The sequence below is a fragment of the Sorex araneus genome, chromosome 5, assembly GCF_027595985.1.
Source record: "Sorex araneus isolate mSorAra2 chromosome 5, mSorAra2.pri, whole genome shotgun sequence".
In the NCBI taxonomy this organism is placed as follows: Eukaryota; Metazoa; Chordata; class Mammalia; order Eulipotyphla; family Soricidae; genus Sorex; species Sorex araneus.
The window spans coordinates 46274003-46290322 of NC_073306.1; the positions used below are offsets into that span (position 1 = coordinate 46274003).

At 38.0% G+C, this 16320-nt stretch overlaps 1 protein-coding gene across 14 annotated transcripts in view; it reads right to left on the reverse strand.

The window, feature by feature from the left end:
- The window catches only part of EPB41 (erythrocyte membrane protein band 4.1), a 171503-nt gene that overhangs the window by 26773 nt on the left and 128410 nt on the right, over positions 1–16320 (reverse strand). For 3 of the 14 annotated variants that reach the window (XM_055140803.1, XM_055140801.1, XM_055140788.1), the window contains exons 13-17: positions 13746–13802; positions 13528–13569; positions 12353–12415; positions 6571–6747; positions 4390–4440 (exon numbers count right to left, since the gene is read on the reverse strand). In XM_055140803.1, the coding sequence (XP_054996778.1) occupies positions 4390–4440; positions 6571–6747; positions 12353–12415; positions 13528–13569; positions 13746–13802 (390 nt within the window). Of the gene's footprint in view, positions 1–407; positions 4013–4389; positions 4441–6570; positions 6748–12352; positions 12416–13527; positions 13570–13745; positions 13803–16320 lie in introns of those variants that run through there. The other 11 variants (XM_055140802.1, XM_055140790.1, XM_055140798.1 and 8 more) reach the window with 10 other exon arrangements.

Here is a 16320-nt window from a genome sequence, read left to right on the forward strand (position 1 = left end):
TGGTCCACTCTATTCTATTTGGATAAGATGCATTTTCTTGAGAGTATGATAAATTTGGAAAGACATTTTTAAACTTCAGTAGTTTTAAGTACTTTATCAAATGTCAGGAAGCTGCATATGGAATAAACCCAGCTATCTAATTGCTTACATTCACACAAAACAGTCCAAGTAGTTAATGTGTGTTCGTTTCCTTTTTAATTTCTATCAGCCCACCCCTGAAAAACCAATAATTGAACAACAACCAGAGCTTCTGATTCCTGGAATATGTTTTAGATTCTTATTCCTGGAACATGTTGCATATTCATTCTCATGAGGTAGTTTTGTCTCTAGATTATGAAATGGGAATCTGGCCCTAAGGAGTTACGTGAACTTCTCAGAGTCACTCTAGAAAGGATGAATGACAAAACCAAGGAAAAAACCCAAGACTTTATTGGTCTGAATTGACACTTTTAGTCCAAACTGTTTCTTACTTATCAACTGTCATTAAGCAGCAGAACCAGGGTAAATCCAATACAGTTTTTTGAATCTGTCTCTGGTGTTGAAAATGGAATGAGATCTGAGAATGAAACCAAGACTATATTTACAGTTCTTTCTTACAAATACTGGCAGCATTAACAGTTGGTAATACAAAGCTGCAATACCCAATATTCTTTCTCTGATAATAGTGACGAGTATGTCTTTTGAGCCTGCATGTCTAGCTTTGTCCAGTACAAAGGCTCAACCCTTCCTCCTGATCTTCTTACCCTAATAACAGAAGAAAAGGCCTCTCCTTTGACCATAGCAAAGCTCTCTGAGGCTCTCCTGTTACACTTCAGAAAACTTACACTGGGTTTTTAATGGACGTGGAATAATTTCAAGACAAAAGAAAGCAAAATTCAAGATGAAATTTACAATAACAATAAAAAGCCATGTACAAGAATTAAAACTGGAAATATAATCTGAGACAGTTATAAAAGTATCAATAAAATTCTAAGTTTATTTCCTTTTTAGATTCTTGAAAAAAATGATTTGAAAGAACCTAACCAATACTATAGTTTTATCATTTCATAAAGAAAATGTTTATATTTCTATTTCACAGGGGAATACTTATAATTATTTTCTGTATTAGAGGACAGCTTTACAATATTTCAGGTCAATCTGAAGTCTCTCTTTCCTTATTATAAGTGAATCAATGAACATGTTTAATTGTAAAATATTTGTTATGAACAGACATAGCCTGTGATGTGAAAGATGAACATTCATGCCAGACTTTTAAATTTAACACTCTCCTTTTCCAGTTTTTGAAGAAAGCTTACAATGACAAAGAAGTTCAGAAAATACCAGAGGATTATTTCTACATGTCTCTTTTCTACAGAGACAATAAGACAATGGAGGTGGATACCGAAAAACAAAAGATTCTTGACTTTCCTGTTCTCTCTCGCACTCTTTTTGTTCTAAGAAGACATCTTAAAAACAAAAAGTCTTGTTTATAAGTTTCATCAACTGAAAAACATTTGAGAAGTAAAACAAGGTGCAATAATCTCAGTTTGATTAATCCTATGAATTCAATTTCAAAACAAACATTTGCGACAACATTAATCAAATCATCCATATTGATACATTCAAGTGCTATAAAAAACAATCTACATGCAAGAATTTTCATTAATATTGAGGTTAAAAAAATAACGGTTAGGCATCCCAGTTGTGTTGTAAAGAGAGGGCACACACATATTTACTTCCGGGAATATAACATGCAAGCAAAGGGCACATACTTGTCACGACAGAACTTTAGTTCACAAGGCCGTCAATTAAAAACAATTGATCCAACACATATGGGAGAATGAACAGGTCTGAAATCTATCAGGAAAACAAAATGTACCAATCTATTTTAAGCTTATCATAGTGGCTAAATATTGCTTCTAGCAATAAAATTATGTAAGTCATAAAGAAGTAAGTAACATAGTATTTTAATTCAGGGAAGGATATACTTATGTACAGATCTTGAATAAATCTGTATCCCAGGACTATTAAAGATGTAGTTGTCTAGGAAATTTAGCCCTGGCTGGAGGCGAGGGGCACCAGCACCGTTTTCCTTAAATTATCAACATTCTACTTGTCCATAGATAGCATTTAGCCTTTGCAGATAAACCTCTTCGATACTCCAGGCAGGATAAAGATGTTTGTCCCTGTACATCTCAGAAATACACATAAAAAGGCCACGGAAGTCAAAAGCCCTTTTCCAAAAAAGGCCTTTGTATATACTGGTTTGATATCTCAAGAAAAGGAGTGAATATGGGTTCTTAGATTAAAATGTATCATTTTTAAGGCTTTTGAAAAGTTAGCAAGTTGACTTTTTCTTTTTTTTTTTTCTTCTTAAACTACTGAGCCCATGCCACACAAATGACTATAAGGTGATCGGGAAAACATTCCATCAACTGTTTCTAGAGTATCCTGCTTTGCACAAAACATCGGAGAGGACACAGCCACAGGAAACAGTAATGACATGCAGGATAGAGTCAACACTGGGGGGGGGGGGACATACCGACCTGCCAAATGCTTAGATCTGGGTTCTCTAACCTCCATACGCTCCTGTGAGGAAGGCTGACTTCACAATCCATGGCTACTTCTTTGTACCCCATGATACATATTCTACAGAGAGTTAACATTTTTTTTTTGACAAAAAAATGATGACAAAGGGCTTCTCTAGGACAGCGAACTGTCAAGATTGGAAGCATCATACAGGAAGTAACACAGCAGAAGCCAACAACAGAAGTTCAATGGTTTTAGTCTTGACATTTCAGAAGAGCACCCTGTTTTCCGATCACAGAAAGACTAACCACCAAACGGCCAAGGCAAGAACCAGGAGAAAAGACATCATGAAAGGAATACGAGGTGATGGAAAAGTACTAGAGTAGAGGTGGCATTTTTTGAGAGACTTGAGATCCTCAGGGATTGGAATAGAAACCTTGGGAAGAATTTCTTCATTTTCGTGCCGGGGCAAGGCTCTTTCAGGAGATCTCGCTTGCCTTTTAACTTTCTCTTCATCCTGCACTAACAGAGCACGTTCCTGTGTCTGCTTTCACGGTAGAAGATTAAGAAAGACAGAGAAAGATGAACAAAATGACAGATGGAAAATGCTCGAAAGTGATACTTGGGAGTGTGCAAAGGAATTGGGAAGATCTTTTTTTTTTTTTTTTTTGACATTCTTTATCTTACTTTTACTTTGGCAGTTTATCCTGGCAAAGTTTCTATAATAGTAGAATATGCGGCAATTTTTTGAATGAATCAATATCAGAAGTCCTGAAAGTTCAAGGAATCACTGGACTTCCTTTAATATTTACTCCTCCTTTAAGGAATACTTATGTATAAATTTTGGGTCGCTGTTCATTGCTTTGGTACCATCAGTTTTTTCTTATATTAACTAGGCGACTCCAATAATGAAGCATTCTTCTTGCCATCAGGAAAGTTACTTTTTTTCTTTTTTTTACAAATAGAATGGCAGAATATAAAAAGTTATCCTCATTTCTTTTCTTATAGACTTAAAAAACTACAACTGTTCATTCAGTATGGCAATTAGATTTAGTTCAAGGGCATAAAAACCTTAATCCTATATATTCTAAAGGTTGCAAAAGGGGGGGGGAAGTACAAAAGCTTCACTGTGCCTCTAAGGTGCACCCCCTCTTAAAAAAATCATCCAAGCCTACAAATCTCAATTGCAAATTCCCTCCCTTTTCTCAAGAGTTGTGATTTAAATAAGAATAGTGACGACGTCATCAAAGTTTATCCATCACATTAAGCGGATACTTTTGATATTTTCAAAGAATGTTAGTCTTTTCCAATTGTACAAATGAGGTTTTTCCCCCCCTACAATTTAACTCTGCCAACCAGTGGAGACAGACGTTATCTAGGAAAGAAAAAACTTGGCTCTCAGCTCTCTCAGTTGAGCCAGCCTTCTCTGATCAGTTTGGAAGTTTGACACGGATTCTTTGCACACCCCAAAGTGATATGTATCAGGGAGAAAGTAGCTGGGGGACTGGTCAGCAAAAAAAAAAGAAAAAAAGGGTGGGGGGTGGGAAAGGATGCAAAATCATAATGATAAACAAAGGAGAAGAAAGACAACATAAAAAGAATAGGGTACAATTAAATTCATTTTCTCTCTGAGTACAAATTTACATCTGCATGCAGCTTTTCAACCAGCCATGCGCCGAAATAAGCAAATTGAAAGCTGCAAAAGCTGCAGCAGTGGAAATGTTATGTGTTAGGACAAAATGCTGAGGGTGTGAATTTACTAGTATAGCCAAAAGAAAAAAAAAATTCTCAGCAGCTGCTGTTCAGTTCTGGGGGTATCTGTTTAGTGCCATGACAAGAGCAAATTCTGATTGAGAAGCACAAGTCATACAGCAGCTTTACCTCTGGCCCACCAACCTTTCTTTCCGAGGGAAGGACAGAGGTTTTCTTCACCTGGTCATACACAAATTACAAAAAATTCAGTTGCCTTGCAATGCAACAACAATGCTGTCGAAGGTGGAAGAGAAATCCCCAGAGAACAGAAATACTGTCCTAACTGTTAAAAAGTTAAGATAGGCCAGAAAGTAGAATCGTCCTATATACATATTTAAAAAAAAACAACAACCGCTTTTATACCCAAATACAGTTTGTATATATCCCATTATTCATTTAAAGGCATAACATACACTTACAAACTCGCTTAAATACCCTCAACTGATGCAATTGTAATTTACAAAAACTATTTGGAGCACATGCTCTGCATGCAGGAGACCCAGGTTCAACCCCTGGCATGGCAGGGCCCCCAAGCACCGCCAGGAGTAGCCCCTAAACACCACTAGGTGTGGCTCACAAACAAATATAAAAAAGTAATTTCTTTAAAATCCCACAGAATGGCATACTCATTCCCCAAGTCGGCCCTTGAGGTGATTTCTAAAGGATTTCTCTTAAAGTATATACTATTTTCTGGAAATGGAGAGCAATTCAAATTCAGAAAGTCTCACCCAAGAGAGTTACATTACTATTCAGTTTTTTCTTTTTCTTTTTGGAGGGAGGAAATCAATGAATTCTATTGGGAGTCTTCAGGGGAGGACTGAAAGCCAATGAATGTCCTTGGCCAGCTGCATGGCGCTTCCCCAGCTTTCTAGCTGCCAGAAGCTACTAACATTCATCTTTCAAAGCTGAACATCTTTTATTACTTGCACAGTCAAAAAGAAAACTTCTAGAAAAGATGCAGTTATAGTCTGCAGGTAGGATTAACCTGGAGAGACAGTAACATGGATTTTCTCCTGGCAGCACAGATTTATAGGAAGCAGAGTCACTGCCTCAGTCAGAGCATTCCCTTTAAATTTAGAATATAGAGCAAATGGCCATTTACATAAGGGAGGGAGTCGAAGCCAAGAGGCCAGGAAATGGAACAATCACACAACTGCATCTACCGTCCCTGGAAAACTCCATTTAGCTACTGTCATTCGAGATTTCTCCAGTCTTACTTGGTAAAATTGGTTCAGCTCTATTTGGAGAGCTGTTAGCCAATTTTAGTCACATTAAAAATATATCAATAAAACATATCCTTTGTGAACCAACTTTTATGAACTTCTCCAGTTCCAGAAACCAAAGGGTAAGTTAAGGTTGTTTACCATCACTACTAAATTCTGAATACAAAACAAGTTTCTTTTTTCTGATTCTGTTATCACCTTATCTTTCTTAATTAGGATTGCTATACTTTGGGATAGTAGGCAAAAGTGAGAAAAAAATTATTTAAAAACTTTTTAAATAATTTTAATTCCTCACTGCATCATGGTGACTATTTATGGAAGGATTTAACTTGTATGGGCTACAGATTCAGTAAACACTTTTTAAGTATGTGCACAAAGTAACTTTTAAGATAGTCTCACTATAAAGAATTATTTTTTCAGATGTAAAATTTCTGAAACAGGTAATGACAATAATAATACAAAAAGAACAGCCTCTGAAAGATATTTCTGGTGTTCTCTAACTGAAACTATTTTTTAAGACAGTATAGTCAAGTTTGATGTTAGTTATTAAGATTTTTTAAAATCATACGTAGTTTTTCTAAAATTGAAACACTGTCATTAATACTTGCTATTCTGTATTTTTTTACTTAGGGGCCTCCCTGGTTTATTATATAATTGTGGTCAACCATACCAGACATTTCTAAGTTGTGCAAATGTTCAAATAAAGTTAAAAATAATGTTTATCCTTTCCCAATTTTGATCTTACTAAATTTAGTAAACTCTCCAGTTCTTGACGGTACAGTTTGAACATAAAGTTCCACTGGCTTTGGTCAATTTGTAAACACACGCTAGCCAGAGGCATACAGTCTGCAGAGATAATTCTCAGAGTCTAATCAACAATTGTCTAAATGGTCCAAATGGTCCTATTATTTGACCAACTAGTCATACAACTTAAAACACAAGTGTTTATGAATGCCTTAAAGCTTCAGTAAGTGGGTAAGAAACCAAAGCTAAGTTTTAGCTCAAAACTTAATTTCAAATATAACACATTATAATAAGCAAAAATACTGATTTCATTCCTTCTCACAATCTCACACAAAGTACTCACTCCTTCTCCTGTGGGAATTTGCCCATTGATGTTAAGGGTCCGGAAGGGGGAGTGAGTGGACAAGCGTTTGTCCCACTCACTAGGCCTTGGTTCTGGTACAGATTCCATGAAGTTCTTTTTCAGCTCACTGATGCTGGCATGATGTTTTTTGATCTCTTCTTGACTTTTGTCTAAGTCCTACAGTTGAAAGGACAAAGGTACAAAGCAATAAATATCCAGAAGAACCAATATATCAAGGACAGTCCGTCACAGGTGTGGGCAGGCAGAAAACACACCACCTCCAGGATAGACAGATGATCCACACATTGCATTTGAATTATAAATATACAACAGGGTTCGTTTGCTTGCTTTTTACTTTCTACGATAATACAGAATGCTTTTCTTGGAAGCAGTGAAGCACCATAGCTTCCCTACTCTTAGCAACTGTGCAACCCATGAAGGACTCAGTTCTTAATTTTGAAACTTTGCTTTCCACTGTGACCCGGTGCTAGATCTCTGACTCCTCATTTCAAGATGATAATCTTACAACTCAGTTAGCCCCGGCCTACGATGAACTGGCTTAGGCTCAACCCAGGCAGGATGGAGAGGGCAACCAGATACAGGAAAAACTATCAAGACACAGTAGAAGATTCAACTAGGGAACTGTAACCAGAAGTGTCCCTTTATTTCTACCTGGAGATAGTTTGGCAACCTTACTCCTAGCAGGCTTTTGTTTTGTTGCTGTTTTTGATAGGGGTGAGAAGGAGTTGGGTCATACCCCGTGGTACTCTGGATTCAGTGCCCAGGGATCACTCCCAGAGATGCTAGGAGGAGCATTTGTGGGTGGGGTTCTAACCCAGGGCTCCGGCATACAAAGTCTGTGCTCAAGTTTACTTAGTTACCTCTGGCCCCGTTGATTTTTTTTTTTTTTCTGTGGGATCGGGGGGTCATGGACTTATTCCTGGTTCTGTACTCAGAGATCACTCTTGATAGGACTGGGGAAATTAAACCCAGGTCAGCCGTGTGCAAAGCAAGCGCCCTACTTGCTATACTATCACTCTGGTCGCATGGGTTTTTATAAATCAGAATAACCCTTCCTTTATATGAAATTTCTAGCTCAAGTCTCTAGAGCAAACTGTTACTATCTCTGAAAAAATCACTTAGGGTTATATAATAGCATTTTCCCTTTATTATAACATTCACATGAACTGGAAGTCTTATATTTGTCAGCTCTGACAGTTTCGTTTCAGCCCTGAGTACAATTCAAAATGGAAACCTTTGCCTAGTAACTTTCACTGATTCAGTGGACTGGTTTAACAAGAGCATATCAAATACTAGATATCAAGGAGTATTATCTCCAGGATAATTTAAAATAACTCAACTGGTTCCAGCAAAGTTGAATACTGGACAACAAGAAGCAAGTTCCAGGGAGAAATGATAAAATATAAGCTCAATAAAACTAGAAATAATATTCTTGCTTATAACAGGGGGAAAATAATGACTTTCAAAAGGGGAAGTTGACCCAAAAATGATCTGGAAAATACGACTTGAAGATAAAACCCAAATGCTCTTTGTTTAACATACTTCTCTGCAAAAACAGAATTTGAAAGATCTATGCCTGAGATCAAAACGTGTGGGAGACCAGTACTTGATGATTGCTAAAATTCTCTGTTTATTATATATCAAGGCAGCTCTGTATCCAAGAAAAGCATAATCTAAGTATATCTCCTAATATGCAATGTCAATTTTGGGATTAGTCTTTTTAAATTTTCTTTGGTTCCAAGGAAAACAGTTTCTTTGGGCAGAGGGAGGTAATAAAATGAAACTCCATCAAATTTTGTTTTAAAACTTTTTTTCCTAGGATATATATATTCACCAAAAATATTTTTCTTTTAAAGAAATTTCTTTAAATTTTTTTTTCTTTCAAAAGCAATGTCAAAGGGCCAGATAATATTGGAAAAGTGATGATGTATGCAATACAATTTTTATTCTGGAGTCATTCAGAATATCAGATTCACTGCCTATTCTTTTTAATTTTTGCAAGACCAAACAATATATATTTGCGCTGATATCAGTGAAAGAGGAAATCCCAGAAAGGGCAACCCTGCAGCTCCCCTCGTAAGAGCACCTCTTGCTTGCTGGGATGAAAGGCAAGTACAGCTCATGAAAATGGGCTTCACCGGGGGAAACAACAGTTTGCACTTTTGTTCTGGTGGAAAGCAAGAAAAGCATGTTTACTAGGCAGAGGAAAGCGCGAGCAAGTTCAGGCAAAGACTTGGGCTAGGCGGAGGAACTGAGACCCACCAGGCAAGCATGGCCCTGTGACCCAGCTCCGGACCGGAAATGAAATCTGTTTGGGCCAAGATCAACTTCACTAAGATGGGAGACTTAGAAGTGTGAATAGAGCAAAACAAAAAGGAGCAAGAGAGGCTATGGTAAAATCCCAGCTTTCAGGGTTAGCCTCTTAATATGAAAGCGTGGTGATTTGTTGTGACCCTTCTGGCCTACTTTCTAATTGACTTGGAACCTGAGAAAATAAACGTTTCAATATAATCAGGAGCTTCTGAAAGAACTTTCTCCATCCTTCTTAGCTGGCTCTATTAGAAACCTGTGGGGGCACAGAGTAAAATTAAGTCTCAAAGGGACCTGTTCCAAATAGAATTTGTCATAGACATTTGCTACAGGTTCTCTCTGGGAGATGGAGGAGGAGGCGGTAGATCTAAAAATGAACTCGACCTTATTTGTGCCAGAACAAAGCATTAGTGGGGGTGGGGTAGGAGTAGGGGGAAGAGGGATACTTAAAAAAAAAAAAAAAAAAAAAGAAGAGAGAGAGAAAAAAAAAAAGAGGGGAAAAAAAAACAAAACATGTCCCAAACCAAACCCTGCTAGAGTGAGAGGTAATTTGACAGACCTTCCTAAGGGAAGGGGAGACCTATAAGAGACCTATAATAGCTATAAGAACTGGTTAGCCCCATATTACTTTGGCTTTTCTGGTCAGAGACTTTTTCGTAACCTAGTGCAGTTTTATCAGTGATCAAACCAAAGATTTCATTAAATACAAAACATCCTTAAAAGGGAGTTAGTAGCTTTAATTTTTCAAACACACACACTGATTTAGAAATTTCCTGTCACAGTTGTCAATGAAATGCCGGGGAACATCACACCACACACAGGGACTTTGTGAGTCTCAGAAGCTGTAACACACCTCAAGGAACAGATGAGAAATATATGATTGGCACTACATGTTCAGAGTAAGCATGAACGGCATATCTGGAACTGGGGGATGTTATATTGCAGAGTACAGACCAATGGTCATCTGCTATTCTTCCTTATCTCAGAAGTGGTGTTTTTTTTTTTTTTTTGGTGAGGGGATTGCACCCAGTGGTGCTCAGATCACAAACTTACTCCTGGGGTCTACACTCAGGGACTCAGGAACCACCCCTGGCAATGCCTGGGGGATCATATGAGGTGCTGGGGATCTAACCCAGGTCTGCTGTGGGCAAGGCAAGCACCCTACTCGCTGCAGTATTGCTCTGGCACCACTAATCCCCAATAAGTGGTACCATTCAGGTCAAATTTTAGCTAAAGCAAAGAGATCTAGGTACCAGCCTTGAAAAATCTCTGGGTTCCACCTTGGAAAATCTCCTATCTCGTGAGGTGAATGTATGTACAGCACTCAGTATCTGGTCTGCTCTAGACACAGCTAACGGTTAACAAACACTAATTTTGATTTTTCTTACTTTACCAAAGTACCTTATATGGAGTAGGCTGGCTCTCTCTCTCTCTCTCTCTCTCTCTCTCTCTCTCTCTCTCTCTCTCTCTCACATAGTATTAAACCAGAGATCTACCTTACAAAGTTTCTTCAGACTTCAAGTTTAACCATATCCACACCTTTCACATATGTTCATCTCCCAGGATTTAGCTAAAATGTACTCTCTTCAGAGTTAATCCTAATTTCCTAATCCATCACTTTAGTGATGATCCTTTTCATTAGCACAGCATATTGTCTATTTTTGTCATGATTTTTATAACCTGCACTCATTTCATTACTGTTTATTACTGTTTTCTTTCTCCCTTCTTCTTCACATTTAAGTTTCCTGCAGGCAGGTATTATGCTGATCATCTTCTAATGTGTTTATAATTCCTGTATACTTAATGTAGAATCTTAATATCTTAATTTATTTCTTCTGGCTCTTTTTTTTTTTTTTTGGCAGGGAAAGGTGGGGTTTGAGCCACACCTGGCAATGCTCAGAGAGTATTCCTTGTGGTGCTCTGGGGACTATATGTGGTGCTGGAATTTGAACTGGGTCAGCCTCAAGAAAGGCAATTGGCTCTGTCTTAAGTAGAACTATAAAATAATCTAGTCACCAGCTTCTGTTATTGAGTTTTTCTGATGTTTAAAGTAACATGGCTTCAGTTTTTTCACACAGGTTAATTCCTGTTTCCTTACTTTTTCCAATAGAATTCCTCCTAATGAGAATTCTCCCCTTCCTCTCCCTTTGTAGTGGTGTAGACTAGAGGCCACATATGCCTGGCCGTGGTGCTAGCTAGGGGCTGGCATACACTTGCACACACCCACAGGTGTCTCCAAGGTGGCACACTTCACTGCGGGGATGTCAGGGCGTCACTCACTCGGCATGGGGGACAGTGCCAGGGATCCAATTCAAGGCAGGTTGCTCTATCACTGAGTCATGCCAGAGATCCCAGTCGTATACATTTCTATCCAGTTGGATATAATAGGAAAATGACCTAACAATTCCTATAGCAGATAGTATGTTGCTACTTTTGTAATGGGGTAAAGTAGATAGTTTAGTTGAGTTAGTTACACCCTCTCTCAAATTCTAGCTCTGTGTGTGTGTGTGTGTGTGTGTGTGTGTGTGATGGGATCAAATCCAGGTCACACTCTTGCAAGGTCATTACTCTACTTCTGGCCCCTCACATTCCAGCTTTATCATTTTACTAGCTCTGTGCTCATAAGAAAATTACTTAATGTCTCTAAGCCTTAATCTTTAACACAATGACATAGGTGGCTGCAATTTGTGTTAATTAAACAGACCACATTCAAGCGTGAGCCACCAGTGGTATGCACCAGCGTCAACCTGTTAAAAATCCCAGGCTCACAGGCCCATTCTTATAATTAAAGTACCTTACTTCACACTAATTACTCATTAACTGTCACGTTCCCTTCTTACCTTCTGGTCCGTTATTTCTCTACACTTCCCTTTTACACACAGACTGATTTTCTGCAACTGCCTGGTATCTCCCACTCTTCCACATCAGTATCTGGTACGTGTGTGGTGCTGGGAATCAAGACCAGGGTCTCACTCATGTAAGACACACATGTTACTATCGCTCTACATTTGTGGCCCTGGGAGACTCAAATTTTAAGTTAACTTCTGAACTGTGATAATTTTCCCTACTTTTCCACACCACCTCATTTCAGAAGATACAAATTTGCACACACAGGTCCCCAAGGACCTGTACACTTGGGGAATTTAAGAAATCTTTAACAGCAAGGCAGACCTTTCTAAAAGAGGGTGAAACAATGGCATGGTGGGCAACTGGGGTAGTTCCAATCATATATTTTCTTAGTGAATACCAGAGATGGAAACTGAAGAGTCAGAGGGAAGAGGTGGTTGCATATCCTCATGTTTACCAACATGCAAAAGCGTTTTAAACCTAAAATGCACCCATGCAATGGCATGCAAAATCAAATGCAGCAGAGGAGGAGAGGGGTGGGTTCAGTGAAGAATGAGGAAGGTGACAGGCAACCAACTGAAGTAAGCTTCAAGTTCATACAAACCTCCAACATTAAATTGCTATGTCTGATATAAATGTTTTCACCATCTAGTCTCTCTCTCTTTTTCTGTGAAAATCAAAGAGGGGAAAACAGAAAAGCATAAAAAAATTAAAATGTTGTTCTTGCAGGAAAAAGAAAAAAAACGGCAATTTGGCAAACAAACAAACAAACAAAAGATTTAAATGAAATGTCCACAGCGCAGCACAAGCTAAACATGAAATGGTCACAGAATGGGAAGACACACGGAAAACAAGTCACCATGAGGAAATGAACGGGGACAATGCTGGATGCGACTTAAACAGACAGTGCTCCCAGCCTCTCTGGCTTCTTACAGAACAGACTTTCATGTTCAGTTTTGAAATTGAGCTGTTTGAGAATTATCTTAATACATGTGATTTTAAGAAGCTTTGAAATTCCATGTTCTGTTGAGTAGAAAATGCTCTCAAATATTAACTGGCTTTTTGGGACATATTTCATATTTAGTAATACTAAATAGATAGCTCTCCAACAATTTTCCTAAGAAAGATCTACGGGCATTTTGGGGAGGAGGGTTTGGGTCACACCCACTATGCTCAAGGCACAGTGACTCCTGCGTCACTGTGGGACCAGATAAGGAAATGGGAATTGAACCTGGGTTGGCCAAATGCAAGGCAAGCACCTTATCCACTGTACTATCTCTCCAGCGCCCTCTAAAGGCACTTTATGTAAGACCCATCAACATTCTGATTCATCTCACTACATACCCTGGAAGACTGGGGCAGAGAAGCCAAACCCAGTTACAAACAATGCTTGAAGTTGCTGCTGCAACAGTTTGCAAAATGGATGTTTTATTTAAAAAGAAATCATTTAAGAATAAATATAGTGAATAATTTCAAGAATATATAGTGCCATTATAAAATATTTCTTATCAGGTTTGGCCTTCACTAATTATTTCATTGTGTTTAAAATGTTTTCCTGCCGGAAAGTTAATATCAATGGGACACTTCAATATATAATATAGAATTATAATTTCTTTGGTATAATATGTATGTGTGTATATACACACATATAGATTACTTAAAAGTACTTCTGATTATTAAGAAATCAATGAAAAGAGTGGACCACTGTCTTTTTAATGCACTATAAAAGTCCGTATGGTTGATGGAAATGTAGTTTTGTGAGAGTGAAAAATGTCTAACCTTCCTCATTCTTATCAGATCTTCAGATTTTTCTGCAAGCTTCTGTTTTGCCATTATTCAAAAAAGAAAGAAAAAAAGAAAGAAAAATAATAAAACATTGGCTTATTGAAGTTTCACTGAAACTTACAATTTTATAATTTTAAGGAGAGGGAAGATAGGGACAAGAAAAAAAATTGAGGAGGGAAGGGGAAAGAAAGAAGTGGCCTGTCGGCACAAACCTGTGCGTGGTCACCATTTGAGGTAGGTACTGGGACCTCCATGTGGGATTTTCCCGCCTACATTTAAGAAATAAAGTGGCAAAAAACACATTTTCGGTTAGTAAGTTTCTATGACTAACGCTGTTCCCAAGCCAGCTGAATCTTTACCCTGGCTGTGAAACAAGCTGGTAAATCACCATCACTACGAGACACAGAGCACAGGCCCTCTTGAAGGCATGCGGTTAGCTCACCAGGCTGAATAGCTAATACGGATGGAGAGCAAGATGATTTAAAAAAAAAAAGAAAATTGAGATATTCTTTCTAGCAATGAAGATCATTTTACACTTATCTAACACTTATTTAAAAAGTATATGTTAAAGGTAATGTAGGCTTAAATAAGCCATAATTGTTTTGCTTTTTTTATGATCTAGAAGTACTATAAGTAACATTTAAAAACAAATTTACAAAGATATCAATATATGACATGCACAAGGGTTAGAAACAAAAAGAAAATCTTTACAGTTAAAGCACATATATAATAAATCACATGACACCAAGCAGATAAATACAATTTTGTTAGTTGATATTTAAGGAGGCAGTTGCACCCTTGAGTTTATCAGACTACAAAATATTGAAATAAATTCAACCCAAATTGTTACTAACACATGCAATTACTTCCAAACTTGATTTATAAATAAGCACACGGGCTCATTGCAATATTTAACAGACAGTCTTCTCCCTTCTAGAGAGTTGGAGCAATGTGTTCCTGAAAAGGCAAGATTCTTCCTTAATATTAGGAAGAGTGGTTAAGGTCTCTGTCTAATTTTGAAATACTTTTTGTATAGCAATTTTATACTCCATTTTGTAGAAAGTACATAAAAAAAAAAAGACAGACATCTAAGGGAAGTGCAACAGTGAGAATGATGCCTAAAACACTGGATATTTAAAAGTGAGAAACTTCCATTATTGTTGTTTTGGAGAGGCCATACCTGGAGGTGTTTTGGGTCCCCATTCCCAGGGTGCTCGGGGCCCACCAGGCTACTCCATGGGTACCAAACACTATCAGGGATCGAACTGACCATTTGAGCCTCAATCCCCATCTATAAACTCATTTTTTTTTGTTTTGTTAATGGTCAAATCAATCACTTAACACCATTCAATTATTTACAGAAATTCACAAATCTATGGTTTTGACATATTGCTTTTTTGGTTTGGTTTGGTTTGGGGGTCACACCCAACTGTGCTCAGGAATCACTTCTGGCAATGTTTGGGGGGATCAATCATATGGAATGCCAGGGATCTCACCGGGTTGGCAGTATGCAAGGCAAACACTCTCTTCCAACCCTGACATACTCTCTTTAATCACACTTGGCATGTTGAAAACAGTGCAACCAAAGTATATCCACCAGAATGAATATAACACTACACTTGGTGATTCAGCCAAGTCAGGAGCATTTCTGGCAACTGCCCTATGGGGGCAGCTCAGGATTTCAATTACACTTGTCATTTCATCAGGTGTTTTTTTTTTAATATAGATAAAATGGAAATAATATCTTTGTAGTGATGTGTGAATGCTTAGCAAATGGTGGTTTTTATTCTGTAAAGCTTCATTTCCTTGTTTGAGTAAATAATGATTTATTTTGGCTTTGGGTATTTAAGCAATTTAATAGCAAGAACTCAAAGAGTTGCTATTTCGGTGTAAGAACAGAAAGCAAGTGGAACCAGTAATTCTGTGTTTGCCCTTGGAGAACACAAAATAAGGCCATGGGGAACACAGGACTGATACTATTCCTACACCGGCAAATAGGTCTTATCACTGGCTCAGGATAATGGAAAGTTCTCTCTATTTGGCACCACGTTTGTGTTAGATAATGATTTAGTTACAAGGCCACTTTGTTGTTAATGTTCCTTTTATAATTTCAGGTAAATTCCATGCTTGCTTTCTCTTTTTTTTTTTTTTGTGGGGGGAGACACACCCAGTACTTGGAATTTCCATTAGGCATAATGCTTGAGGAACCATGCAGGGTCAAAACTGGAACTCTCTCACACCAAGATGAATCCAGTCCTTTGAGCCTTCTCCCTGGCCCTTCACAATTATTTCCTTTTTCTTTTTATCCCTGTTTTGTTTTGTTTTGGGGGCTACACCCAGCAATGCTCATGGATCATTCCTGGCTCTGCACTTAGGATCACCCCCGGTTGTCCTCAGGGGATCATATGGGGTGCTGAGTTTGAACTCAGATCAGCTGTAAGCAAGGCAAGAGCCCTACCCACTGTACTGTGTCTCTGGCCCCACAGCTATTTTCTTTTTTTTTTTTTTTCCCACAGCTATTTTCTAACTGCTACAAAGAAAGTCGATTCAGTCACCCTTAATTCTTCACTACTCTTATTAATAGACAGTTTTTAGAGGTGACTTTTGGTCCAATCTCAGCACAAGTAAATCAAATACAAAGCTCAATGACAAAAAACTCTCTTTCTGGCACTTAATTGGGTTCTGTTCACCCCACCCCCCAGCCTCCAAAAGTTCCCAAAGCAAAGGGATCCTATTCATGATACTTGAAAGTGACTTGAAAGTATGGCATATATTAAAAAACAGAAT